The sequence below is a fragment of the Carya illinoinensis genome, chromosome 9 (genome assembly GCF_018687715.1).
Source record: "Carya illinoinensis cultivar Pawnee chromosome 9, C.illinoinensisPawnee_v1, whole genome shotgun sequence".
Lineage (NCBI taxonomy): Eukaryota > Viridiplantae > Streptophyta > Magnoliopsida > Fagales > Juglandaceae > Carya > Carya illinoinensis.
The window spans coordinates 6,127,577-6,155,130 of NC_056760.1; the positions used below are offsets into that span (position 1 = coordinate 6,127,577).

At 33.0% G+C, this 27,554-nt stretch overlaps 4 protein-coding genes, 1 long non-coding RNA gene and 1 other non-coding gene across 9 annotated transcripts; 2 read left to right on the top strand and 4 right to left on the bottom strand.

Moving 5' to 3' along the window:
- Positions 1 to 1,091: 1,091 nt before the first annotated feature.
- LOC122275564 (monothiol glutaredoxin-S17) lies at positions 1,092 to 5,641 on the top strand. Its single transcript, XM_043084679.1, has 3 exons — positions 1,092 to 1,483; positions 1,602 to 1,676; positions 4,172 to 5,641. Exons 1-3 carry the CDS (start codon positions 1,313 to 1,315, stop codon positions 5,402 to 5,404), a joined length of 1,479 nt encoding a protein of 492 aa, XP_042940613.1. The 5' UTR covers positions 1,092 to 1,312; the 3' UTR covers positions 5,405 to 5,641.
- Positions 5,642 to 6,285: 644 nt separating this feature from the next.
- LOC122275563 (pentatricopeptide repeat-containing protein At4g21705, mitochondrial) lies at positions 6,286 to 8,570 on the bottom strand. Its single transcript, XM_043084678.1, has 2 exons — positions 8,254 to 8,570; positions 6,286 to 7,728 (listed from the first exon to the last, which is right to left on the bottom strand). The coding sequence occupies exons 1-2, from the start codon at positions 8,494 to 8,496 to the stop codon at positions 6,490 to 6,492; spliced, it is 1,482 nt and encodes a 493-aa protein (XP_042940612.1). The 5' UTR covers positions 8,497 to 8,570; the 3' UTR covers positions 6,286 to 6,489.
- A 516-nt stretch (positions 8,571 to 9,086) lies between these two features.
- LOC122275565 (heat stress transcription factor B-2a-like) lies at positions 9,087 to 10,909 on the bottom strand. 2 transcript variants are annotated; one of them, XM_043084681.1, is made up of 2 exons: positions 10,501 to 10,909; positions 9,087 to 9,550 (listed from the first exon to the last, which is right to left on the bottom strand). In XM_043084681.1, exons 1-2 carry the CDS (start codon positions 10,777 to 10,779, stop codon positions 9,209 to 9,211), a joined length of 621 nt encoding a protein of 206 aa, XP_042940615.1. In that variant the 5' UTR covers positions 10,780 to 10,909; the 3' UTR covers positions 9,087 to 9,208. The 2 variants fall into 2 exon arrangements, with proteins under 2 accessions (XP_042940615.1, XP_042940616.1); XM_043084682.1 differs by having other exon boundaries at positions 9,087 to 9,547; positions 10,501 to 10,894.
- Positions 10,910 to 13,643: 2,734 nt separating this feature from the next.
- TRNAV-UAC lies at positions 13,644 to 13,716 on the top strand. The gene has a single exon. It is a non-coding gene; the product is annotated as a tRNA-Val (tRNA).
- A 6,177-nt stretch (positions 13,717 to 19,893) lies between these two features.
- LOC122275566 (E3 ubiquitin-protein ligase RMA1H1-like) lies at positions 19,894 to 22,665 on the bottom strand. Of its 3 annotated transcripts, XM_043084685.1 has the most exons (3): positions 22,411 to 22,665; positions 22,084 to 22,195; positions 19,894 to 20,784 (listed from the first exon to the last, which is right to left on the bottom strand). In XM_043084685.1, the coding sequence occupies exon 3, from the start codon at positions 20,737 to 20,739 to the stop codon at positions 20,017 to 20,019; it is 723 nt and encodes a 240-aa protein (XP_042940619.1). In that variant the 5' UTR covers positions 20,740 to 20,784; positions 22,084 to 22,195; positions 22,411 to 22,665; the 3' UTR covers positions 19,894 to 20,016. The 3 variants fall into 3 exon arrangements, with proteins under 3 accessions (XP_042940619.1, XP_042940617.1, XP_042940618.1); XM_043084683.1 differs by lacking the exon at positions 22,084 to 22,195 and having other exon boundaries at positions 22,411 to 22,662; XM_043084684.1 differs by lacking the exon at positions 22,411 to 22,665 and having other exon boundaries at positions 22,084 to 22,402.
- Positions 22,666 to 25,480: 2,815 nt separating this feature from the next.
- Positions 25,481 to 26,646, bottom strand: LOC122275680. The gene is made up of 2 exons (XR_006228627.1): positions 25,919 to 26,646; positions 25,481 to 25,746 (listed from the first exon to the last, which is right to left on the bottom strand). It is a non-coding gene; the product is annotated as an uncharacterized LOC122275680 (long non-coding RNA).
- Positions 26,647 to 27,554: the final 908 nt, after the last annotated feature.

The following is a 27,554-nucleotide window of genomic DNA, read 5'->3' on the forward strand; positions in this document are numbered from 1 at the left end:
TTTCAAACAAAAATATTAATGTTTCACTCTCTGCAGCAGGTTACTGTTTTATTTGGATTAGGAATTTAATGCTTGGAAAAAGCACTAGATTGCTCATTGCTTTATAATTAGCAAGGGCTGTGAATATTTTCATAGGTTCTGATAGATGTTGAGTTTGATGTTTAGGGACAACATTCTCTTGACTATTGTGAGGTCACACATGACTTTCCCTATTAAACCCTCAGCTTTGCTATTCATTATTTCCACACCATATTTATTTTTATTTATGTTTATTTTTATTAAATTAATTAAATTATTTTACTCATCATCTATACATCAAGTATTTGGTAAGATAAAAAAATAAAATAAAAATAAAAATGTGGTGTGTGAGAATGATGAATTAAATTTTTCCTTTTCTTAAATTCTCCCATCGAGATTGAGTTTTAAGTATTACCAAATTATACATAGTTGCATTGATGAGTTATACAATTTAGAAAAATAATAGTTACAGTCATGAGTATGTAAGAGTCGTGTAATTACTTTAAAAAAAATGAATAAATATGAGATTTACACATAAAAAGAAATTAAGTTTTTAATAATGCACTTAACTTTTTTTCAAAGCAATTGTAAAGCATTTGCATACTCTATAACTGTCGATTGTATGTAATATTACTCCATAACTTATAAAAAAAATTATCAAATAAACATATATGCATTTTAATTCCTGTCTTGGAATGAAATTACTTATAATGGATATTACTATTTAGACTGTGGAAGTCACGATCTATCACACTCATTGACATAATTTATTTTAAATAAATTTTTATATTAATAATTTACATTATCTAGTTTTATAATTTATTTGACATAATAAATTACATAAATTTATAAATTTATTTTTTATAAAAGTTTGGTGAGCCAAGTATTTCTCTCTTTTTCTCTGCGAAGAAAAACACAAATTAGAGGTGGATTTCATCCCACACGCACGAGTGCGTGCACACTATTTAAGACACGTGTGAAAGGCCGAGAGCTGAGTGCAGTGAGCACACCCGTACCAGCTCACTTCTCCCGACTGGTTTTGCTGAATCTGTTTTAGGAATCAGACGCGTGTAGGTGGGAACCACAAGAAGAATCCTGAATGCCCTCCAGTATTTTTCAGCTACAAAAAGAGCGACCGGCTCACCTTTTGCGCGCGTATTCTAGGGTTTGGGGGGGACTGGTAATTCCACACGAGCATCAAAGTTTCTCTCTCCATTCCTGAGCATCAAAGTTTCTCTCTCCATTCCTTTATCTCTCACACTCTGCGTGCGAGTTTTTTGGGTTTTAGCCAACTATGGGTGGGTCGGTAAAGGATGTGCACTCAAAGGCGGAGCTTGATAACGTGGTGGGGAGTGGCGCACCGGTTATTCTACACTTCTGGGCCTCATGGTGCGAAGCCTCCAAGCACATGGATCAAGTCTTCTCCCACCTCTCCACCGATTTCCCTCGCGCCCACTTCCTCAGGGTTCCTTCTTCTTTCATATATATTTTTATCCTCTTTTATCCTTTCAGTTTTTTCTCAATTGTATTTTCAGTGGTTTACCATTGTTTTTTATTGATTTTTTTGGGCAAAATTATTGTAGGTTGAAGCTGAAGGGCAACCTGAGATATCTGAGGCTTATTCGGTTTCTGCGGTGCCTTTCTTTGTTCTCTTCAAGGTTTGTTGATGTATTTTTCTCATTTTAATTCGGTTTTTTTTTCGAGGTCTAATATATGGTTATGCAGTAAGAAGGCTGGAAGGTTATGTTGGATACTCATGATATATATATATATATATATTTTTTATAAGGAAAAATATTATATACAAAAATTTTATTTACAGTCACTTTTATATCTTCTTTTACGCATTTCATTGATATAATTGATTGTGTATTAAAAAAATTGATGTAGTCAATCACATTAGTGGAGTATAGAGAGAGTATGTAAAAGTAACTATACGTAACATTACTTTATTTTATATGTATATCAATAGGAGTAACCAAGCACATTGAATCTTTACAAAAAAACACCTAGCCCATATTAAAGTGCCTTGAATCACCCAAAAGCTCGTGAAAAGTGTCCTAAATATACCAAACCTGAATTGGAATGGAACACACCTCCCCAACCCCAGCCCCTTAATTCCCGTACAACTAATTCAAATCCCTCTACACGACCGTTCACAATGCCTTCCTTTTAGTCTTCACTCGACTTGAACTACCTCAGCGTCGTAGTTAATTGCCCATGAAAGACGCTTTAACTCCATGTTTTTCTTGAAACTTGATTTGGTTTTAAGCGTGTGGCTTGCCTCAATCATAGTGAAGAGAGATTTAATTTGGTCTTCATATGCATCATTTGAAATCCCCACGATTTACTTAAACCATAAACTTTATTAAGAACCCAATCGAATGGTGAACCCGCTATATCATTTAACAAAGAAAGAGAAACAAGGGGAGCAACATTATCTGCAGAAACAGTACCCAACTGCACTCCCAACTCTAAGTCTTCCTCCACACTAGCCACCAAAGACAAATCCCGAGTCTCCTCGACAGCTAAAAGGTTGTTGTCCATTATTTCTGTCACCATAAAAGGTTCCTCCCCTCCATCGATGATGGCATTGCTGAAATTTGCTTCAACCTCCATCAATGATGGCATTCCTGAGGGAGTAGTAGGGTCTGACAAAGTGGATAATCATGACATATATATATCTATATATTACTTTTTAGTTATTTTAGAAGTTATCGATTGCAGAGGTTGATATACGGGTTTTGGATTGCATTCCAGCTGTTAGTTTATTGGGACGTAGTTTTAAATTGTATGTATTGGTATTAGGGATATGAATATTGATGATAGCGTGCGTTGCGGTCATCCTTAAATCTTTGCAACTTCTATTTGTGTGTGTGTTCTTCTTCTTCTTTTTTGTCTTTTTTTTTTTTTTCCCGTGTTGGATGGCTTGTGTAACTATGTCAATGTATACTTATAATTCGATGGTCAAAGTGTCAATGTTTAGTTTCTGTATTCTAATAGCACGACCAAGTATTTAGAAATTGATGAAGAATTAGTAAAAGACTGTAGTTTGAGAGTTTTACAATACAAAAGTTTGTTAACATTGATTAAAAAAAATGGCGTGTGATGATGCTAGCAATTTTGCAGGTTTTAGATTGGTTGGAAGTAGACTAGCAACTTAAATTCTAATGAGATGGATTTTAAAGGTGGTATCGGATGGTCAAAGTTCTGTATCCGCTGTTAGTTTGAGTGAATACCCACGACAGCATCATCTGAGGAAGAGGGACTTGGGATTTACGATAGGAACATGGAACTAAGATTAGATTATAGAAGTTCCATGCCATCACCTTAAAACAAATGTAGTTTAATGAGATTTGGGAAGACATTTAGATAGTTAGATGTTTTGATAAGATATGGAAGTGAATTCCTAATGGAACATAAGAGCACTTGTGAGTGGTTTGGGTACATGACACCATCCATTTGGTTGGGGCAGCTGAGATGCATCTCTCAGAAGATGAAAGATGCTTGAACCGATCATAAGATCATGAATCTGAATGTTTCTATTGTAGCTCGAGTATCTTGTTGAAAAATTCATAAATATCCATGGCTTTTAATGGCCAGGTTTGGGTGACAAAGGTTCTTCCCATCTTGTACAAGAACTTTGAACGACCAGAAATGGTGGTTGGTTAAACATCCCCACCAAAAAAATGGAGTTTGGTAGTTTTATCATTATTGTAGTAAAAAAAGTAATTGGTGCTGTCTTTATTGCATTATGGTTGGAAGTAATGATTATGGCTAATAACTATCAACTGTCATATTATTGTGTGGTATGATGGGCATCTTTCTCTCTCTCTCTCTCCCCGTAATTATTATTGAGCAATTGCATATTTTGCCTCCAGTTTTTTTAAGAGTGTGTTATTTGAAAAATCTGGCTTTTATCTGTACTGATACTTGGGATGTGAGGTAATTTAGCACTTTATGTTTTGATGTTCTAGTTTTTGTAACAACCCCCAATTTTTGTAACTGCATAATTAGACATCACTGTATCTAAATAATTTTTTTCAGGTGGCGTTAATCTGCATCTAAGTTTAGGACTTACGATTATTCTCTCCCTTTATCAAATACTGTTCTTGTGGGAAATCCGTATTATTAAACTTGCTTTCTGTGTCAGGATGGTAAGACTGTTGATACCTTGGAGGGTGCAGATCCATCTAGTTTGGCCAATAAAGTTGCTAAAGTCGCTGGTCCAGTTGGCCCTGGAGAGCCTGCTGCTCCTGCCAGTGTTGGGCTGGCTGCAGGATCTACTGTCCTTGAAACAGTCAAAGAGTTTGCTCAAGAAAATGGCTCTGCCAAAGTGGAAAATCAAGGGAAACATGGCCTCAGTGATGCATTGAAAAAACGTCTGGAGCTGCTGATTAACTCTCACCCAATCATGCTGTTCATGAAAGGAAGCCCTGAAGAGCCAAAGTGTGGATTTAGCCAAAAAGTTATTGAAATTTTGAAGAAGGAAAATGTTAAATTTGGAAGCTTTGATATTTTAGCTGACAATGACGTTCGTGATGGTTTGAAGAAATTTCTTAACTGGCCGACATATCCACAGCTCTATTGCAAAGGGGAGCTTCTTGGTGGATGTGATATCGTAATTGCAATGCATGAGAGTGGTGAACTACAAGAAGTTTTCAGAGATCATGGGATTGAAACTAATGCTTCAAATGAGGTAAAAGTGAGCGAAGCTGGAAGTGGAAAGGGTGGAATCTCCGAATCTACTGGTCTAAGTTCTATTTTAACCTCTCGGATTGAAACCCTGATCAATTCAAATCCAGTTATGCTGTTTATGAAGGGAAAACCAGATGAACCCAAGTGCGGTTTCAGCCGGAAGGTAGTTGAAATCCTCAGACAAGAAAAGGTGGAGTTTGAGAGTTTTGACATTCTTGCTGATGAAGAAGTCCGTCAAGGGCTCAAAGTTTATTCAAACTGGTCTAGTTACCCACAGTTATATATTAAGGGTGAACTCATTGGTGGATCAGACATTGTGTTGGAGATGCAGAAAAGCGGGGAACTGAAAAAGGTCTTAGCTGAGAAAGGTATCGTTCAGAAGGAAGCTCTTGAAGATCGTCTGAGGAAGTTGATAAGTTCTTCACCAGTAATGCTCTTTATGAAGGGTACCCCAGATGCTCCCAGATGTGGGTTCAGTTCCAAGGTCATAAATGCCCTACGCGAGGAGGGTTTAACTTTTGGGGCCTTTGATATATTAACTGATGAGGAAGTGAGGCAGGGGCTAAAGGTCCTCTCCAACTGGCCAACTTTTCCCCAGCTTTACTATAAAGGCGAGCTAATTGGAGGCTGTGACATCGTGATGGAGCTGCGAGATACTGGAGAGCTAAAATCTACCCTATCTGAGTAAGGATTGGTTTGATTTTTCCAAATAATGCGGGGCATCTTTTTAACCCAAATTTCCGACTCTGTTCGAAGCCGTGCTTTTAACATCATACATGTTTTAAACGTTTGCCTTACATATATATATCTTATTAGTGTTCGGATACTCTTTATATGTTTTTTGGTATATTACTCAATGCCTCAATGTCTGCATTATTTGTGCAAATCGAAGTTACGTTATGAAGGTTGAAAGTTGTCTGCAAAACATCCTACCTTTTCAGTGGAGAATTATGGAGTAACTAAAGTAATTTTATGTCTTGCAATTAGCCTGGCGGGTTTACATGTGTGTTAGCACATAATTTGCTTGGTGTGATAAATCTTACAACTGAGAGTCAAGGTCTCTACGATGGACGACAATCAGATAGGAAGTTTTCTTTCTATTTTCCTGTTCATCCTGATTTCAAAATCTCGATATGCATGGAACAATTTAAATCATTACACATGACAACATTGTTGGCAAGTCAAAAGAAATCTGTAGATGCTATCACCTTGAACATACAAACGGATAAACAGAAGGTAATCGGGGTGGGAAAATGTTACGATCTTAAAAAAAATAAAAAAACATATATATAAATGTACTAGCGGTAACCAGTAATTTTGAACGTTAGGGATGAGCGGTACATTTAAGTTTTTAACAAGCAGAGTAGCTTGGCATTCAGCCCATGGGCTTGCAGCCTGCAACTCGAGTAACTGGGGCAATCCTAACTCCAGGTTCTTGCATAAACGATTTCATCTGATTTGATTAGTACTTTCTTTATTTAGTTTTTTCTGTTTTTATGGAAAAGTGAGTGAGCGAGGGTGAGGCACAGGAAATGTTAGAAACAAAGCAGGACTGGACTAGATCCAGAGTACATCAAAGACTGACTCTATATTAGAATGTTCTACAGAGCACTATAGTGAATGTTTGCTGTTCGAGATTCCTTTGATGTGCAGCAACGCAGTGCTAGAATTAGGTAATTTAACGCTTTTTCAACACTCTGACCTCAATTTGAGCAAATAAACGGCCTTCAAAAGAAAATCAGCCATTATGTTCCAACAGAAGCAGTTTAAAATTTAGGTCTGCCTCATGCCAAGAATTCTCTTCGTTTCTTCGTCTTCATCTATCTTATCAATTTTCATGCGTTCCACAAGTTTGTCCACTTCTTTACCATCTCTAACATGTGCCTTGATCAGAGCATGATACATCTGCCTATTCACTGGGACTATGGTCTGAAGCGAGCTCACAAAAGCTTCTACATCTCCGATACTGCCTTTCTCACCAAGCCAAGACAGTATCCCTGAAATTACCTTTGGGTTGGGCTTCCAACCTTTATTCCCCACGTGTACAGAGAAAGCTGCTTTCAAGCATTCCATGGCTTTCTCCATCTCACCCTTACCTAGGTATCCAGCTGCCACCAGGCTCCAACTGTTAGGACTAGTAGCCTTTCCTTTCTCCCTCAAGTCTTCGAGCATGACTTTTGCTTTCTCAAGTAAACCCTTTTCTGAACACCCAACAATGACCGTATTTGGGATTCGAAAATCGTAACAGTTTCCAGATGATTCCCACTCCTTTATTACTTTCTCAGCTTCTTCAAGGTCACCAAGCTTCACAAGAGACTCCAGCATGGTGATAAAATCCCTGTTTATGCATCTCTTACAAGCAGTTTTCTCCAGACCCCATAATCTTAAGACCTCATCCTTCTTCCCTAGTTTGGCATAAAGTGAAATTAGCTGGTTGAAGCCATGCCCATCTTTTTCATCCAGCTTCTGTTCTGATTTCTTTAGGGCATCAATTGCCTTATCGGTCAGGCTAGCTTTTATGTAGAAATTAGCAGCAACAGCATATGTATTCCAATCCATGACAATATAAGGTTGGCGCTCCATCTCTTTCAAAATATTTTCCACTCCCTCAAGATCAGATCTCACACCATAAGAATTGATGCATATTCTGTAGCTGAAGTTGTCAGGGGAAACACCGTTCTTCTTCATCTCAGTTAGCACATCAGGAATCTTCTCGTGCTGCCCGACATTTGTGTAAAGACACATAAGGTCATTGTAAGTGAGAGCCGACGAAGCAAAACCCATCTCCTTCATTTTCTGCAAATGAGAGAGGGACTTCTCAGTTTGGCGCTGACGGACGTAGCAATTCAGCAGAGCACCATACGTCTTATCAGTCTTATGTTGATCCTTCAATTTATTGAAATAACTTTCTGCAGAAAGAAATCCACGAACCCTGCCTATGAGATCCAACTGCACCGCATGTTCAACCGCAGAAAATATACATATGGCCTTTTCGTTCATCCACTCAGAAACCTGCACCACAAATAAGGTGAAGATTACTGACTTAACCGCGTTAATCAGCAAATTGTTTCTTGATTAATATTACGAGCACATAAAGGAAGAGTCTCGTCAAAATCAATTAGTACACACTGAGTCCTTCCAAGATGAACAAACTTAATATGCACAAATCAATAAATTACCATACAAAAACCAATTAATGAACAGTACAACAATCGAAATTTCAAAACCTTTAACCTTCAGTAAAATTACTGGAATTGGACAGTAAATTGGCTTCTGGCCCGCTATACACAATTACCCTCCACTAGTTAAAAAGCGAAATTTAATTCTTATTTCCGTTGCCCCAAACAGTTGCACTGGCCTCAGACGGCTGAAGGTTTATTTTCTCGACGGTTAACGGTTAACTAAAATTTCTAACTCTGAAATCAATTTACTTACTTTTATTTTCCCACATTTTCTCAGCAACCAAACAGAGACAAACACAAAACTATTCCCCCCCCCCCCCCCCCCCCCCCCCACCCAAAAAAAAAAATTGCAAACCTCAAGGGCCTGAGAGAACCTCTTGCGCTTGCGAAGATCGTGAATGATGCGATGAAGCTCCGCAATTCGGACCTTGTTTCCCTTCTGGACCCAATCGTCGAGCTCCGGTACCACGCTTAAGCCAGGGCTTCCAAGGGGACTGATTCTCGAGTACAGGGTCGGCTTGCGACTACTACTCGTGTAGTACGATCTTGTTGTAATCGCACTACGGATTAGGGTTTTCGAGAAGAGCTTTGGATCCATTGGCTAAGGGTTCTAGGAAGAGACCGGGAGACGGGGAAGATATGGCGAGGAATGGAAATGGGGAAGCTCAGTAGGGTTTAAGGTTTTGAATATCGGCTTCTAGGTTGGACCGATCGAGCCCATTATAGAATACGGGCTTGAGTTTCTGGGTCTGAATTCTGGGCTCAAAGTATTGTTTGAGTCTCAAATAATTTTTGTTTCTTTTTTTCTTTTTCTTTTTTATAATTTATGTTTAACGATTTAATCAAACAGTCGAAAAGAATACTAAACAATCAATTTTTGTTAGGGTGTTTTCATTTTTGTTGTTAAGCTTGCTGAGGCATTGTCAAGCAACTTTGAGGAGAATGGCTTCATTTTTATGTCTTCGAAAAGGGTTCTCAAAAATAGAATTCTACATTATTTGGAAAGAAGAAATCGTTACAATTTTTAACGATTTGAAAATATTTCACTAATTATTTTTATTTTATGACATAAAATCCATTTGTGAGTTGAGTTTTGTTTTCGTTGGACCGTTACAAATTCTGTAGAGAACATTCGATGTTTTGGGTCTATATATATATATATATATATATTTTCATTCCCCCATGAGATAACTAAAACTGAAAAATAATTTCCTGCCACCATCCAATGATATAATACAATTTTTCTCTAAGTAGGCTAAATATCATGATACAAATTAGCATTTGTTTCTCAGACCCTCTAATTACAAGGCCTAGCTCCTAACTTTGTTCTGGTTGTTGTTTCCCCCCTGCTGCATGTATTGAGAGAGGCAATCCAACAACTTTAATTCCAGTGCTTTGAAATGGGCTATTTGCATCTGCAATTCCAACTTCTCCCTCCGTAGTGCCTTGTTCTCCTTCAGCAGTAGTTGACGATTAGTCTCCTCCATGGCAGCAGTCATCGTACTGCTCTCTTCGGAAGCCTTGAGGTATGCTGGAAAAATACTTGGCTCGCTCTTCTTCCTAGTGATCTCAGCTAGCATTTGCCTGCACCCCTTCTTGAACTTCTCGTGCTTGAATTCCCACCTTTTCGACGATGTTTTCTTGAATCCCTGCTTTTTTTGGGATGAAAGAATTAGCAAATAAGCCAAACCCAAATTAATACATGAGATAATAGATAGCTTGCATTTTGTTGTGTCTTCGCTTTCCGGCTTATATACGCAGTCTCCGATTTAATTCCATGGACACGGTCTCATACTGTGGATGCAACTATCAAGAACTGAGTCTTGGACACGTTAAAACACTCATGTGTCTCCTTAATTTTGTCATTGCACTGTACCTCCAGTTGTAAACAAGCAACTGTAGGGTGAACTTTCCCTTTGTTCTCTTTTCTTGGCGGTGTGATTATCTTGACTTGCTAAAAGAAGAAAGAAAAAAAAGCACATTCTTTCTTTTTTTTTTTTTTTTTGAAAAGTTCTCATTCTCATAGATTCCTTCTCGGAATTACATTTTTCTCCAGTTGGATACAAGCATTCATCCACTCTGAAATATCCTCTATATTAACTATGAACAAGAAAGTCGAATATATTGTTCATCACATCATGATCAATCTGCATGCTTTGACCCCATTTTATATATCTTTGAAAAAACGAGTTTTCTAATTTTAGTTTTTACAGTTTGAAATTAAAGTGCATATATACATCACACATCCGAGTCTTATTTCAAATGCTAAGAATAAGGGTAGCGTATGCGACCATTCAACACTTACTGGCTAGCAAAGCTAGATTCCACAAGGAAGGGAGAAATTTCTGGCCACCATTGAAATTCTCCGCTCCATATTCTAACCTACATTAAATACTTCTTTCAAGAAATTAAGCAAATAAATATATATATATATATATATATATTTTCTTGCCAATATAGGAAAAATACAAATGTATGATAAAAAACCACATGTTGATAAACTGGAATATTAATGATGGCTGATTTACTTTGAAATAAAAGAGGAAGAGACAGGAACCCATGCATGAATTAGGAAGAGACAGAGAGCATATATACTGCTTACATAGGTATTCAGCTGGCGAATGAAGCTAGAGAAATTGTTGTGCTTGAAGTATTTAGGCAACAAGAGCTCCGAGAACTCTGCTGGAGACCAAACAACAAACCCAGTTCCCTCCGCATTCCATGACACGATTCTCTTGCCTGCACGATCATGATCATGATCATGATCATCTGCTCTTCCTTCTTCTAACAAGTCATAAGTCTTTGACAAAAAGGGAGCTGGGCATCGTGATCTCGGAGATTGGCTTGAACTAGTACTCTTGCTTGTGCCCTCCTGCTCCATGGAGTGCCCAAAAACCGTTCCTCGTTCCCGACCTTTCCTTCTATTTATATATCACGTAGCCTCTTGGGAAACTGCTAGTGCCGTGTACCGTGCACGAACTTCACACTTTTCTTTTGGTCTTTATCTCTTTTCTCTCTCTCCCTCCCTTTTTTTTCTTCTTTCTTTAGTGCATGTAACTGTCTAGCTTGAAACCAAGCTAGGGATGGAATCATGGACGTTCCATGGATCCGGCATCAGGCAGTGACAAGTGGCACCACGGAGTTAGTAGCGAAGTGTATTTTACTTTCTTTAAATTGGATATCAATTTTTTTTATTTTTTATAATAAACATATACATATTATTTATAATCGATAAATAATGAGTAGAATAGTTTAATTAATTTAATAAAGAGCAATGTTATATACAATCATTTTTACGTACTCCCTGCACACTTCACTGATATGATTGGCTGGATTAATTTTTTTTTAATATCCAACCAATCATATCACTGGAGTGCACAAAAGAGTGCACAAAAATAACTGCACATAGAATTTTTGTTTAATAAAAATAAAATAAATAAAAAATTAATTTTAAAATATATAATAATACGAGATGAATAATATTCCTTTTATTATTATTATTATTATCAAAATTGATTATCTCCATTTTTTTTTTTACTAGTATATATACTGACTCAAAAGAGTTACTTAGACACATGTACGTACGATTTCAAATTCATGATTTATAATATGTGAAGTGTTTATCAAATCTCGGTTGTTACTCGACTTTCCTTTGAGAATGAGTTGAGCTAATTAATTTTGAAATCTTATTCCGAGTGTACAAAGAAAAAACCAAAATGAAAGAAATGAGAAAAACAAAAGGAAAATAAGACGAATTACCCCCACCCCGAACAAACACAAAAAAGGATTGGAACAGGGTTTGGGTGCATTGAATATTATCCACCCTTTTGTCACCATATCAGTTACCCGACAAGCTCAAACATGCAAGAGAAAGGAAATTCAAAGGAAGGGCCGCGAACTCTGACCCAGTTTTGTAAGAATCTAGATCGCAAAATCTTTCTGATCCCAATATGTCTGCCATCCCACTGTTCTCCTCGTGATGTAATAATTGGTTGGGCATCGCCACCTTATCCATTTCTTGCTAATTAGGCACCGAGAAAGGTTGTAATCGCTACTCACATGCAAATACATAGGATGCTTCCAAGAAATGATTAAAAAAAAAAAAAAGTAATAATAATAAATAAATATATATGTGTGAAATTCTTTTTAATTTTTTATTCAATTTAGATAGAATAATATTTCATTTTTATTTATTATTTTATCATTATTTTGTCTTTACTTTTTATTATTTTATATTATTATTTATTATTATTTAATACTTTTTTATTAATATTCACAAAATATTTAAGATCACCTTATTACCCAAACACAAATTTCAAAATTATAAATAAGCATATAAATTAAGTTATACAATATTTATTGTTTATTTTATACGGATATTAATATAAATTATCGAATTCACTTTTATGTGTTTATATATCATTTTTCTATTTGAGATTGTTAAATTAGTGTTGGTGGGCCGTGGCTAATTTAGTTATATAATCATTGCATGTGCTTGTTAATGGCGTCACTCGTAGCGTTAATGAGTTAATTAGGATTTGTTTGGAAATCATCTCATTTCAAAATTTTCAATCTCATTTTATATTATTTTCTTTTTAAATATAAAAATTTCAAATTAATCATTATAATTTTTCTTAAATTTTAAATAAAAAATAATTCAATTTTTTAAATCTGTTAATAAAAATAATATTTTAATTTTATAATATTTTTTACTCAATTTTTTTTTATTTTCTAAAACATAAAAATTACGTATCTTATTAATATTTATAAACTATATTATTACTATTTATAAAATTATTATCTTATCTACCTACCGAAGCGAGCCCTTGGAATCTGCCAGAGACAGTTGTTGGCAATTACTTCGATATATAATTGACATGACAACCAAAGTGGTTAGGTGGTGGCTTAACTCTAGAATATTGAAGGCGATGTGCAAGACAGTCCACTTCTTCTTTTTCCTTTTCTTACGCTTTAAGCCGAAAGGTTTTCCACGTTAATCAAGGTATTTTCTGATATTTGACAATCATAATAATAATAATAATAGTAAACAGCCATATACTACGAAGAAGAAAATGCCAAGTAGGTACGTTGTTATTGTTTGAAGTTCAAAAGGATTTTGTATATTTTTTTTCGCCTTTGAAGATTCTTGTATCTTTCCGTATTTTTTAAAGTTATATATCTTACACTCTTATTACATATTTGAGATTACAGTAAAAAATATATTTTTTAACTTTAAAATTTATAATTTATAATTTAAATAATAAGTTTTATTATTAAAAAATTATTTATTATTTAGTAATCATATGTTTAAAACACTTTCAAACTTTTAAAGATATAATTATAATTTTTAAAAATTTAAATAATTATTATTTCTATTTTAAAAAATATTTTTTTTAAATTTGTTTCTAAACCAAATAAGCTGAAACATGCATTGTCACTTGTCAGGATTTAAGGATTGGTGCTTAGTGGATGCTTCGAGTCTAGATATAAGTAGTTATATAGAGAAAAGAGTAATACTATATTTAATTTTAAAATATATAAATATAGTATACTCATTTTAAAAAATGTAAACTTTATCATAAATAATAATAATTTTTTTATATAAATCTCAAATTTAATTATTTTTAAAAAAATATGCGAGACTGTATACACTATAATTACAAATATCATTTCTTATTGGTTAATAAAAAAAAGTTAAGATCCGATTACAAAAAAATATTTCTTTGTCTATAGTTTGTCAACTAAGTTGCTGTGGTGTAGTGGTTATCACGTCAGTCTTACACACTGAAGGTCCCCAGTTCGATCCTGGGCAGCAACATGTTCAGTTTTTTTCTACCTCCCCTCCCTTCCCCTTCTCACCATTTTTTTATTGCGCTGCCGAGGCCCGATGACTATCGGATTGATATACGATATTTGCATGAACGATCTGCTATAAAAATGTGTTTGTATTTTGCACATGTACGTGGGTGCCAAAACAGAATTAAAAATAAATTCTTCTTGGGTTTTCAAAATTGTGGCCATCTTTGTGTGATTGGTTATAACTTACAATACAATTCTAAAGAAAATTCGCATGTACATGTTAAATTGATTTGTGGATACTGTAAGTAGGATTTGGGCTTAGTCCATTATTGTTTCCTTAATATTGAATTTTCGGCTGGGCCCTATTCATCGGGAGTTTGGGCTTAAAGTTTCTATTTAATGGAGTGGGGACTGCAACTCAATGGATTCGAGAGCATTTATCCAGCCTACATAAGTCACCTCACTGCCAAGGTTATTCATTTATCCAGCCTACATAAGTCATCTCGCTGCCAAGGATTCTCTTATAAATTCAATTGCCAAATTCCGCCTGATTTTATTCCCATCCATTTCCTTGCATCTTGAAGTCACAAAACTTGTCTAAATTACTAATATCGTAAGAAAAGCTCGCGTAAGATTACTAATATAGTAAGATGTTTTTCCATAAGATAGACATGTTTTGTCCCCCTTTCTTGCCTTTTCTTTTTTTCTATTTTATTTTCTTCAGCAGCGGAAAAGCTCGCGTGGCTAAAGCACCGAGCGGATGTAAGTGGGTCGGTTTGTAAGTTCCAAACTTTTGATCATTGATCATATAAACCGATCAAATAGTTATTTTATATTTAATGTAATTGGTTGTGTCATTTTTTTAATATAAAATAATTATTATGATGAATCACATCAATAAAATATATAAAAAATATATAAAAGTGACTATATATAACAAAATTCAAATCAGTCGCATGCAGATTACAGCTACCACACTCGAGTCCAGATTTTACTTCTTTTTAATGGTCAGCGAAAACAATTACTAATTTTAATTAGTGGGCAATAAGTGGACCTCAATATCTGTTTCAAAGTGGCAAAATATAATGGTTATGATCAAATCATGAAAGGGAATATATATCCCAATTAGTCAGAACGCATGCCGAGTCTTGCAAGTTTGTTTTCTTCCATCAGCTTCCGAACCTGTTCATGCTGCAGCTAGCTGGCAAAAGAAAATTTTAATTCATAGAGAATGACGTCGCGGTTGGGCTGGGCTGGTAGCAAATGTAACCACGGTTGCTATATATTGTCTCATTGTTCAACTAGGTGTATTGGGACTCCGAGTCAATGTGTCAACCATGCATGCATGCATGCCTAGAGTTTTGTAGAAAACAAAGAGAATCCAACAAATTATCGTATCATTATCCTTATCAGTCACTGTTTAGAGAGAGAGACGTTGCATGCTGACTTGCTGAGTCGTCCCCCAAGTCATCGTGGTCTTTTTTATATTTTGGATGAAGAGAAGTGTCCACATAAAAAGATTTTATAAAAATAAATTCAGAAATTTATATAATAAATTATATTTATTTTATAATTATAAAAATAATTTTACAATATATGACATCTAATCATATTAATTTATAAATTTATTTTTATAAATATTTATGTTAGATAAATGGTTATTACCACGTATCCTTAAGATATTCACGGTGCTGGTTTCTCTTTTAAATCACTTAAAAGGTGCACAAGTGTCATGTTTTGATGAAACTTTGGCCCATCCCATAAGGTAAAAAAGCAAAATTAAATATAAACCGGAAGTTTATTTGTTAAACAAATTTATGGAAGCTAGATTTAGTATTTAAAAATTTAAAAAAAAAAAAAAAAAAGAAAGACCTTAGTACGTGCCATCATGCAGTGTCATCAAACGTAAATCTAGGTTCCTTTTTGATGCTAACGTCAAATGTGGGCAAACGTTTCTTCTCCAAAGACAGGCGTGGACAATTACTTTGATATATAATCGATACTTATTACCACGTATTCTTAAGATATTGTGTGTTGGTTTCTCTTTTAAATCACTTAAAAGGTGCACAAGTGTCATGTTTTGATGAAACTTTGGCCCATCCCATAAGGAAAAAAAGCAAAATTAAATATAAACCGGAAGTTTATTTGTTAAACAAATTTATGCAAACTAGATTTAGTATTTAAAAATAAAAATAAAAAGAAAGAAAGAAAGAAAGAAAAGACCTTAGTAAGTGCCATCATGCAGTGTCATCAAACGTAAATCTCGGTTCCTTTTTAAAGCTAACGTCAAATGTGGGCAAATGTTTCTTCTCAAAAGACAGACGTGGATCTCAACCTATAATCAATGAGGATATTTCCAGAACTAATGACAAAGAAAAAATGGAACTGAATTAACAAAAATATAATAAATTGGGGAAAAAAATAAGTGACATATAATACTTTTCTTTTTGTGGTTCAAGATATCGACGAATCGGTCGAATATTGATTTGCAATCGATTGAACACGACTTGAAAATAATCACGAAAACGACACATCTAATAAGAAATGAAAAGGTCCAACTTAATTTTCTTAGAAAAATTATTAATGTTGATCTGTTGGACCGTCCGTGTATTATATATGCATGCATTAGGAATGTGTCATTGTATATATGTGAATCTAGAGGGAAAGTGCTGCTTAGCTCCTGTGGAAAATGGAAATCAAGAACACCGATTACTGGCCACAGGAACTCAGTCACCATCCATGCATGCCAGCCATCTGAAGTCACCGTTGTATATGCTTTATATATATATGTGGATCTTCCAAGATAACATTGATATTAATTCATCTACCATATTTTCTTTCTCCAAAAAAATGATATAATCAAATAGTCTCAATACGTCTAAAAGGCCATTACTTGTAAGAATCTGGTTTAGAGAGCTTTAGCTATATTTTCTCTTTTGAAAAATAACGGAAAGAAATGGGAAAAAGTCAAGAAACTTGAACATAGAGGGACTCTTAATGAACCCATGTCAACAGACTCAAGTATTTCTTATTCAGACTTGAGACTACCTTGGAAAAAGAGTAATGCTGTGTTCAGACCATTGCAGTTGGCAGTGAATTTATTATTATTGTTAATCATAGAGATAGCATTTTATTCATTTGAGAGCAACTGGAGTGTGTCTTGTATTAATTGGCAAGGAATAAGGTTTTGAGTGTTAAAGCCAATATATGAAGTTATATATTTACAAGTTTGGCACGTAACATTTCACTTATTGTGAAATTCTTTACATACACAAAAGAGTTGATGAATCAATATTTTTACGTCATTTTTACATAAGCTGACGTTACATATTTTCACATTAACAGTCTGTTTAATTAGTATATCAATAAAGAGACTATTAAGATATATGGAGTCTTCATATTATCTTTATTCATGGTTTTAGGCATTATACTGCGAATGGCAACTGTTAATGCAATAGAGAATAACTCACTTACAACAGCATGCATCAAAGTTGATTATGATGGCGCCAGTCTAGGGCTAGCTTCCATTGTTGATTTTTCTTTGGTTGGAATGCAAGAAAAGTAACATAATCCAATGATCTTATGATATCTGAAAAGTATGCAATATTATTCAAAAATTCATACAAATAGCAATTTAATTATATGATGCATAGTCTCTACAAGTATCAATCCAACGGAATCATTACAATAGAGAAATTGACTACCTTCTAATGGTCAGGTTTAGAAATAAGATGAGATATAAAATTTTTATTTGATCTAATTTTATTATTATAATTTTTTTATATTTTTATATAAAATATAATAAATTTTTTTTTTAATTTTAAAATAATAATAATATTTTAAATATTTATCTTAAACTTAAAATTTTAATCTTATTTTCAAATCTGTCCGGTACAGCTGTCAGGCATAGCTATAAGGAAGTACATTTTGTAGCCACGCGCGCATAAATTCTAATGTGCCCGTGAAGTTAAGGGACGGGGAGTCAAATGTGGATCAAAAAAGCCTAATGGAAATTTGATGCGACAAGCAACTCATTTTAGTCCTTTTGGTTTTGTTTTGGTTTTTTTATATATGTTTTCTTTTATATTTCAGTGTGAACGCATTCGGTTCAAATCTTGAAAAGAAATGGGACAGATGTTTTTGAGGTCTGACCCCATTGGCCCTCAATTTTCTTTTTGTCGGTGGTGGACCTGGCTGTAGTTTGTTCTCTCATCTTTGCGGTCCCATCCACATTTCTTAGACGGAATGAAGCCCTATGGACCACGTTAGTCTAGCTAATCGTCAACCGTGATTTAGTACAGTTTGATTATTGAAATTTTTCATTTTAAATATAAAATTTTTATTTTATTATTATAATTTTTTTTAATTTTTATATAAAATATAATAGACAATTTAACTTTTTCTTAATCTTTTTAAATTTTAAAATAATAATAATATTAAAATATAATATTTTAATATTTAATCTTAAAACTTATAATTCTCATAAGACACCCTATATAGACTGTGACAAGAATGTTTTGAAGATCGATACATCATTAATCCAAATTGACGTCTCTAAAATATTTTATGGTGGCGTAAGTGTCAATATTGGTTTTATTTTTGTGCATAGCTAGCTAGACTGTAGACTGTTAAAATATTGGTGTATGCATAAATTCATGAGTCTAACTCATTTCATAAAATCGAGTAAAAAATAGAGGTTTGTTTTAACTTTATAAATATGTCCAAGACTTTATTTACGAACAATGTGAGATTTATTCCTCAATATGCTCTCTCACATGCAGGTCATTATTTTTTATCGTCCTTATTACAGGATAAGTAGTGCGGGCTCTTATTTATCCAGTGGTAAGCTTTGATGCCATGAACAAATTTGCGAGCCTAACACATCTTACAAAATCAGTTCAAAGATAAAGAATTGTTTCAACTTTATAAATATGTTCAAAATTTTATCTAGAGACAATATAAGATTTATTCATCAATAGAGAGAAACTAGGAGCTGATGTTGGTCAATGACTTTTCTTTTATTTGTTTTTAAACCATAGAGTTTTTTTTTTTATCATAATAAGGAATTTATAAGACTCAGCAATGAAAATCCTGCCCACAATAAGTAGATTTGAGACCCGCAATAAGCTGCTAGATTTTGCGCACAAATGCTTTCGTTACGAGGATTTTGACAAGTTTATATTCACATGCAGAAGCTTCTCTGACAGATGGAGTGCATCTAATTATCAATGGAGAGATCAGATAATTAGTGGCAGTAGTTGAGTGAAAAGGTGCTTTGTGTTATAAAGAAATAATGGCCGCATAATGTGTCAACCGAGGAGATGAGAGGCGTGTCCTCACCTTCTATCAATTGGGGAATGAGTTTTGGCCACCAATCACGATTTCATTTGCTGCTTGAATTTAATGGGTATTGAAGTTGATGGACAACCTTTGATCCATAACGCATAATCCCTGTTTCAAATGGGTTGATTATTTCGCAGCTCTAAACTATATATAATTAAAAAATCTATTTTTTTGTTTTAAATTTTAAAAAGAATATTATTTTAATGTACTATTAAAATAAAGGTCTTGAATTTAAATTATAATTTGAAGATAAGTGATTTAGGACTATTATAGCATAGGCAATTTCAATTTACCTAATTTACCAAAATCAGGTAAGAGATATTTTGGTAGTAGGCCGGTAGCCTTGGACATTCCTTGAACTCCTACCTAGCAAAGAGCAAGTACCGCAAATCTTTCAATTAACTTGCACGGTTGGACAGGCATCGAAAAAGTTCCAAGGTTGGTCGGGAAGTACTAAGATAATGGATTCTTTCCAACGTTACTGTCTTTTTTTAGTTCCCAACCGATGTTTCTTTTTTATTTTAACACATTATTTAAATAGATTTTATTACTTTTTTTACTCAATAAAATTTATGAAGTTTGAAATTAAATTACTTAATCTAATTTTAAAAAATCAAAATAATAAAATATCTTAAAATATGCTAATTTAATTGTATAAAATAATTTCATTTAATAAATATAAATATAGATGCACGGTTTACAAATAACTGATCACTCTATTTCACTATCTTGAGGGAGGATTTCCATCTGTAATACTGCTATGATCAAAACCCGAGAGAGTTTAATTAAAGCTTCAGTTTTTTTCCCGCTAAAAAAGAAAAAAAGAAAAAAAACATTGTCCAAACACGAGAGATGAAGAGCTAAGTTGCTAGAAGCAAATCTAGTATATTACTGATATAAACAGACGTCCATAAGCTTCAAACTCTTTACAAAGTATACAACAAAACGTGGGGGGATGGTAACCCAAACTACAGAATCAGAAGACTATGAGGCAAAGGAGAAAGCAACAGAAGAGAAAAAATGAAATTCTGTTCAGAGACCTGTTCGCTTGCATCTCCTGCCTTCTCAACCTAGGGCTACTGCTCCCCATTAGGTGATATGAGTTTGGATATGTATATAAGCTTGCTGAGTTCCCAAATACCCTAGCATAAATCATCTCCCCGAACATGCCAGCGACCGGATGCTGGAAACCTGTACTAGTTCCTTCTAGATTAAGCCATGGAGATGTAGAATGCTCTCCATGGCTGCCATATGGATTAGAGTCAAACTGCTGACTTTGATAAGGATTCCGATATGGAAGCTGCTGACCAGTACTATGCATGGCAGATAGGAGAGATTGAAGGCTGCGTGCGGCTGGCCTAGGAGGTATAACCATACCCCCAAGGGGTGCCTTGCCTTCATCTTCAGCCTCGTTTAGAATTTGGCCCCGGCCGTAGAGCGGGACCATGGTGGTATGAGATATGTCAGCCTTACAAACTGGGCACTGAGGGTGCTCATCAGGGTCAAGGGTTGCGCTCTGGACGTGGAGCCATTTGTAGATGCAAGGCCAGCAGTAGAGGTGGCCGCAGAGAGTGACCACTGGCTCCTTTGCAAAGTCTAAGCAGATGTTGCAGTCAAAGCACGCATTAGTATTTTCCGAGTCTGTTGCTACGCCTTGGATAGATTTCCATTCCCGGGCATAGTAGTGCTCAAAGGCCATCGCTTGTCCTCACAACTTGCTTTAGCCACCAAAAAACCCTGGACTCTACAGAGGCATGAAACAAGTTTAGTGCTAAGAATTCCCAGATCTGCATAGGTTTGCAGAGAACAAACAGGCTAAGAACTAAAACTATTTGGAGTATGTATAGCTGGGAGTCTGGGACTTAGAAACAAACAAATGCACCATACAGAAGGGTCGCACCACGGGAATTAATTTTTTTATGCTAAAGGGGCCAAGAGCCCAAGACCTCATCTATCATAGAAATAAATAAAGCAAGAAATTTGAAAGGAACACGAACTCTAAACAGATACGATACATGTGAGGGCTTTTTGCGTGTGTTACCAACTCCACTTTATGCTCACTGGGAGTGACAACAAATGGTTGAGCAACCTACATATTGATCATCCGTGCAGTGTAGAATATAGAAGACCATTCAACCCGCTAAAAGTATTGGCGAATTTTCTAGATCAGATTTCGGTGAGGCACAGAAATCAAACATATTAAATAATTTTACCAAGATAATAATGCACAAAGCTTCCAAGAAAAGTCCAACTATCCAGCTAGCCGCCCCAACAAGCATAATCCAACAAGTAAACACTTCAAATGGTCAAGGAGCAGCCCACGAAAATATTTTAAATAGTTCTTCTCTAACCAACATAAAGAAACTGAAATTATCCTGATCCCAACCCCCAACGCTTTGTTTGGCAAGAGAACTCTGTGTCCAAAGTTCAGGGTACCGTGATTTGTGCCAACTATAACAAACAACGAATAGATCGAGCAATCAGGGAAGCAAGTCCCGTTCTCATTTGATATAATACAAGAGAGCTAGAAAAAAGAAAAAAGACGCTTCCATTTCGAAGTAAAGAACGAGCGAGCATATGATCCCTCCCGCTATGAACTTCAAAACATCAAATTCTGGGATCAAACAGGTGTTCATTGAACAAAGAAAAGCTAAAAAACAGGCTTACATAGACCCTAAAACAGCTTTTAAATGTAAGACGATACGAACCCAACACGCGCTTTTTAAACAATTTCTTGAAATATGTTCATGTATCAAGTTTCTCTTTCCCCACAAAGAATCAAGGTTGATTTCCCATTCAATTTTTATAAAAGTAGGGAGAAAAAGCTTTCATCTCTAACTGAAAACAAATCCACAGACCTGATGTAGTTTTTTTCACAAAATTAAAGCCATTTGGTCCTTCACGTTTGCAACCCAAAACTCGAATGCGTGTGGTTCTCACAATTTTCACAAACTAATGATAACAATAAAGTTTACAAATTCCAAACGATAATGCCTATAATCATTTGCCCTTAAAATAAATAAAATAAGCGCAAATATGATACCTGTTACTCTCTGTTAGGTTTTCGAAGAAAAAAAAAATGGTAAATTGGGCGGAAATCGCAGGAAAGTTTTTTGCAAAAGAACCCGCTTCGTATAACTTTCCTCTGCTTTTTCCTATTTTTTCACAGAAACCAACGGAAGCCTATTATTTCACAGAAACCACACAGCCAAAATCGCAAATAGCCGCAAGATCTATCCCCTTTAAATGAAAGCAAACTCTAAACTTCTGGAACTCCGAGAGAAGAAAATCGAAGTCACAAGATTCTCTTTTCCAGCAAAACTAGAAAGCGAATTGGACAAGAAAATAATATGAGATTTGGCACGCGTACCGAAAAAAGGTCACGGGATCAGAGGCACTGTGGCAGTGTGCCTTGTTCGAATCTGACAGAGCGAGCTTCGGCGAAGCTTCAGTGCGATTCAGAGAAGAGAGAGAGAGAAAGGGCGTTCCAATGTGGATTGGCTGAGCTAGTATCTCTCTGGGTTTTATAAGCGAATGAATCTCTCATATTTTACGAAGAGTGCACTCTTTCGTTTCCCCGCACCGGGCCCCTGCTGACGTGAACTCCTAGACTGGCTTATACGCGGCTCGACCAAATCCGATCATCACTGGAAGTGGAAACCTATCAAAATCAGATGCCGAGATGCAAATTATAAAAAATCTGTATAACTTCTTAGGTTCGGTTTTGCGATTGGAGAATTTTGAGATTATAAGTTTTAAAATGAAATATTAAATATTATTATTATTATTTTAAGATTTAAAAAATTAAAAAAAAATTAAATTATTTTTTATATTTTATATAAAAATTTAAAAAAATTATATTGATGAGATGAAAATTTTGAATTTGATATGAAAATTTTGTGGAGACAAACCGAATCTTACTATTCGGCATTCGCACAATTTTCTCTCACCATATTTTTCAAAAAAATTTAACTTTTATTTTTTATTTTTTTAAGTTTATTTTTTTAACTAATTGAATTCTTCTATTCATCATACATATATTAAATATTTGATAAAATAAAAAAATAATAAAAATCAATAAAAAGTATACCATAGGAAGGTTGTATGAATAGTATAAATTTTTGTAAATTTTTTCTACAGACTATCTTTCATCTGCCATCCAAATTAATCCAATACCGTTGAAAATAAAATCTTATCATTTTTCAATTAATACTACAGTGATATTATAGTAATACTATAATATGCTACAGTAATACTAACTCTAACATTTTTAATATATATAATTATCTATTAAAATTTTAATTAGGAAAATATATTTCTAATTTTATAAAATAAAGTATAATAAATAGGTCATAATATAATAATATAAAAATATATTCTAGAAAAATCAAAATATTTATAAACTTTTAAATTAATAATAGATATTACTTATTTTTAATATATTCATAATATTTTTTACCTAATAATTAAAAATAATTTTAAATAATTAGTGAGACTCACTCACCACTATTTTATCAAATATTCAACAAGTTAAAACCATCCCATCTCATCTTACTATCTAAATATATATTTTTTTACAAACTATATCATATCATATTATCATCTTAAGTCAAAAGTCTCACTATTATTCAAAATATCTCATTTTATTTGAATTGTGTAACTAAACGAGATTATATTAGTTTGTTGAGTTGACTTGAGATGAGTTAAATCTTTACGTTTGGATGTTGAATTAAGCTAAGTTGAGTTAAGTTTTTTATAAATAACAGTGAGTTAATATGATTAAGTGAGTTACGTGGACCTATCTAAGATGAGTTTAAATATGTTTAATATTAAAATAAATTTAAATATATTTATAGAAAGTTAAAAAATATTGTATGTCTTACGTATAAATAAGTTTTGATTTAAGTGATATTAAATATAATGATTTAAAAATTATGTATTTAGATATTAAAATGAGTTTTAAATATAATCTAAATAAAATGAAATGAGTTCGTTTAAGAATGCAAACGAAGCAGACTTTTCATTTATTTATTGATCACTTCGAAAAACATATATTTGATCGACAATTCTTGTGTTTTGAATCTTGATGATTTCGAGTACTATTTTTAAGGAAGATTCTGCTCAGGGCACTTTCATTTTACTTCATCAATTTTTAATATTTATAAAATAATAAGAAAATTAAGAATAATAAAAAATTAATGCTATACATAATTATAAATTGTACAACTATCACATATTCATTTTGAAAAAATATGAGTTTATTATTAACAAATTAAAATTTTAATGTGATTCTCATATTTTTTTCATTTTTTTAAAATTGATGCTAAACATTTTCGCATTCTATAATTATAAATATTATTTTTCATAAAATGTGCACGCTATGGAATCTATATAAAAAATTAATTTTTTTAATGTTCGACCTCATAATTTTTTAAAAAATTACACGATATTTATATAATCTACAATTATATATAATATGACTCAATCGAAATGTTAGAGTGTCACTATGACCACACGAGTTGGTGATTAGTTGACCCCGAAGTAGCCAAGCTCGAACCATTTAGATGTAGCCAAATTCTTAATTTACTGCTACACAAAATCATGAGATACTCTAATCATCCCAAACATAAATTTCATAATACCTCCAAGCGTTATTTGGAAAAAGAAAACCCCAAATCAATTTGAAGTGTGATAAAGGATGGCTGATCATCTTTTTGCGTTGCATTTATTGTTTAATAATTTTAAAATAGACATTGAGAGATGGTGTGTGCGCAGTGTAGCAAAACTCTTGTTTGATAAAGGTAATTCTCTTGTTTGCGTGTCCAAAATATCCTTTTCTTAAATAATAAAGGCTACGTTAGGTTCTTAAAAATGTTTTATCCAATCAGAGAATGCCCACACATGAAAAACGTCGCTGTTGTATTTACCAAAACGGGGAAATAAATAAATGCTACTAATCATTCTTATATTATATACTGTACATATAAATATGTATGTGTTTAAATAATAAATAATATATTAATATCTATAGTGATAATATAAGCGAGAATCCGCGATGTACAGTGTTAGGAACAGTAAATATTTTTTCCTCCCTTTTTTTTTTTTTTTGTGCTCCAACATTTTTTTCCCATTTTACCCTTCACTTTATTTGGCAATTACAGTAGTTTACGTTTTAGTTGTATTCCACCGACAGCTGTTTTTGTCATTTTAACTTCCCACCGACAGATTTCTTTTTCTCTTTTTTTTTTCCGATTTTGCCCTTATTTTTATTATTTGCTTTGTTGTCCTCAGTGTCGTTTTGCTTTGCCGGTTTGGTTATATTGTATTTTTACAGTTATTTCTGATCTCTTCATCTGATAAATTGAATTGAACTGCAGTTTAAATATTCAAATTTCTTTCATTTCATTTCGTTGTGGCTCTCTACTGCGTTCTACACTCTGTCAGCAATTGAATTGTAGGTACGTTTTTATTGTTTTCCTCAGTATATTGCAAAAATTAACTGTCTTGTATGAATGAATGAATTTGTTACATTATGTAATTAGATGATATGTATATGTATTACAGCAAAAAAAAAAAATCGAAAGAAAAAAACTATGTTTGCATATTTACATCTTTATTTACAGAGAGTACACCGAACAAAAAAATTTAACGCATCATATACAAATTCAATCTTCTGAAATTTCATCTTCTACTTTGTTGTTGTGTGCTGAGAATAGGAAAACAAAACTGCAGTTAATCAAAAAAACAAAACCCAATTCCTAAATTTTTGAAAAAAAAAAACTATCGGATTGAAGAATTTCACTCTACATGTAAAGTATATGTATAGTGATAATATATATCAATACACCAAAAAATTGCACAAATGAAAAAAATTTCACCTTCCGGCGTGGCCGTGCGCTCCCACGAGTGGCCATTTGCTGCGGATGTGAGCGGCGATGTGAGGGACACCCAACAAACAATAGATTCAACCGAGAAACCCACAGATCCAAATAACAAACCAAAAATTTCAATCAGATAAAAAAATTAAAAAAAAAAAAAAAACCGAAAAACCAAATAAGTGAAAAACCAAATAGTTGTTGTACAGATCTCAAAATTTCAAACTTCAAACAACAAAATTGGAGACAATAAGAACAAGATAAAACGAGACAAAAACAAGAACAAAACACGACAAAAAAAATCAAACAAAAACAAATATGTTCAGATCTAAAAGGAAAAAAAGAAATGAAAAATCGTAAAAAATAATGTTCATCTGAAAGTATGAAAAAACAACAAAAAATATACCAAATAAACAGTTTTAGATTATACTCTAAAGAACAATCTAGATCTAAACGCACAAAAAAAAAAAAAAAAAAAAACCCAAATAAACGGAATAGATGAGTGATGCAAACGAAACTCCAAAACATTAAAAGAAGAACAAAATACAAACATAAATCAAACAAGAAGATGAAAGCTGTGAGAGAGAGAGGAAACGGAAGATGAAATGCCCGAGAGAGAAAGAGAAAGAGAGAGAGGGAGAGAGAGAGAGAGAGAGATGAAAGGAGGCGGCCAAAGTGTTAGGATTAGGTTTAGAGATGATTATATAGGGCTTTGTAGGTTAGAGCCAAATTACTTTTATGCCCATTTCTATATATATATATATTTACATAGATATATATCTAGCTATAGACGGAACTTTCAATTATATATATAAATATTTATATATTTATAATCATTTAAACTTTATATTATATTTATTTATTTTTAATTATTTATACTTTTAATCTTACTCATATTTAATATAAATTTAAATAATGATTTTAAAAATAATTTAAATAGTTATGGAAATATAAAAAATTTAATTATATAAATATTATCATACTCACAAAAATATTATTTAAATTTTTGTTTAAAATATTCACTAGAGAATATTCACTAAAAAAATACAAAAATATTATTTTAATATAATAAAGAAATCGTAAAGATTGACATATTGGATTTTTGTTAGATTTTTGTTTTTTTTTTCCATTACTTACACAGTTTATATATTAGTATAAAATTAATTTTGAATATTATTTTTTTATTTATATTTTTTTCTAATCATGTAAACTTTTTATTATATTTATTTACTTCCAATTATCTACACTTTTTATCATAATTATATTTATTATCTTTTTAAATAATAATTTTAAAAATAATTATGGAAATATAAAAATTTAATTATAAAAGTATTATCATACACAATAAAAATGATTGAATTTTTTGTTTAAAATATTCAATAAAGTAACATTTCAAAACATACAAAAATATATTGAGTTGTTAAAATTCTAAATACAACTAAGATAATAATAAAAAAAAATAGAAAATTATTATTTTAATAGATTAGATAAACAAACTAAGATAATAAAAAAAACGAATAGAAAAATATTATTTTAATATATTAGATAAACAATAGCAAATCAAATGTTATAGGTTTTTAAAAACTAAGTAAAATTTGAAAAACAAATTTAGAAAATCTCATTTTTAACTAAATTATAA

Coding starts and splice junctions, on each gene's coding strand:
- LOC122275564 (XM_043084679.1), top strand. CDS start 1,313: ATGGGTGGGTCGGTAAAGGATGTGCACTCAAAGGCGGAGCTTGATAAC. Junction 1,484..1,601: donor CTCGCGCCCACTTCCTCAGG/GTTCCTTCTTCT, acceptor AAATTATTGTAG/GTTGAAGCTGAAGGGCAACC. Junction 1,677..4,171: donor CTTTCTTTGTTCTCTTCAAG/GTTTGTTGATGT, acceptor TTTCTGTGTCAG/GATGGTAAGACTGTTGATAC.
- LOC122275565 (XM_043084681.1), bottom strand. CDS start 10,779: ATGGAGCAGGAGGGCACAAGCAAGAGTACTAGTTCAAGCCAATCTCCG. Junction 9,551..10,500: donor TTCGCCAGCTGAATACCTAT/GTAAGCAGTATA, acceptor TCCCAAAAAAAG/CAGGGATTCAAGAAAACATC.
- LOC122275563 (XM_043084678.1), bottom strand. CDS start 8,496: ATGGATCCAAAGCTCTTCTCGAAAACCCTAATCCGTAGTGCGATTACA. Junction 7,729..8,253: donor GGTTCTCTCAGGCCCTTGAG/GTTTGCAATTTT, acceptor TTTGTGGTGCAG/GTTTCTGAGTGGATGAACGA.
- LOC122275566 (XM_043084685.1), bottom strand. CDS start 20,739: ATGGCCTTTGAGCACTACTATGCCCGGGAATGGAAATCTATCCAAGGC.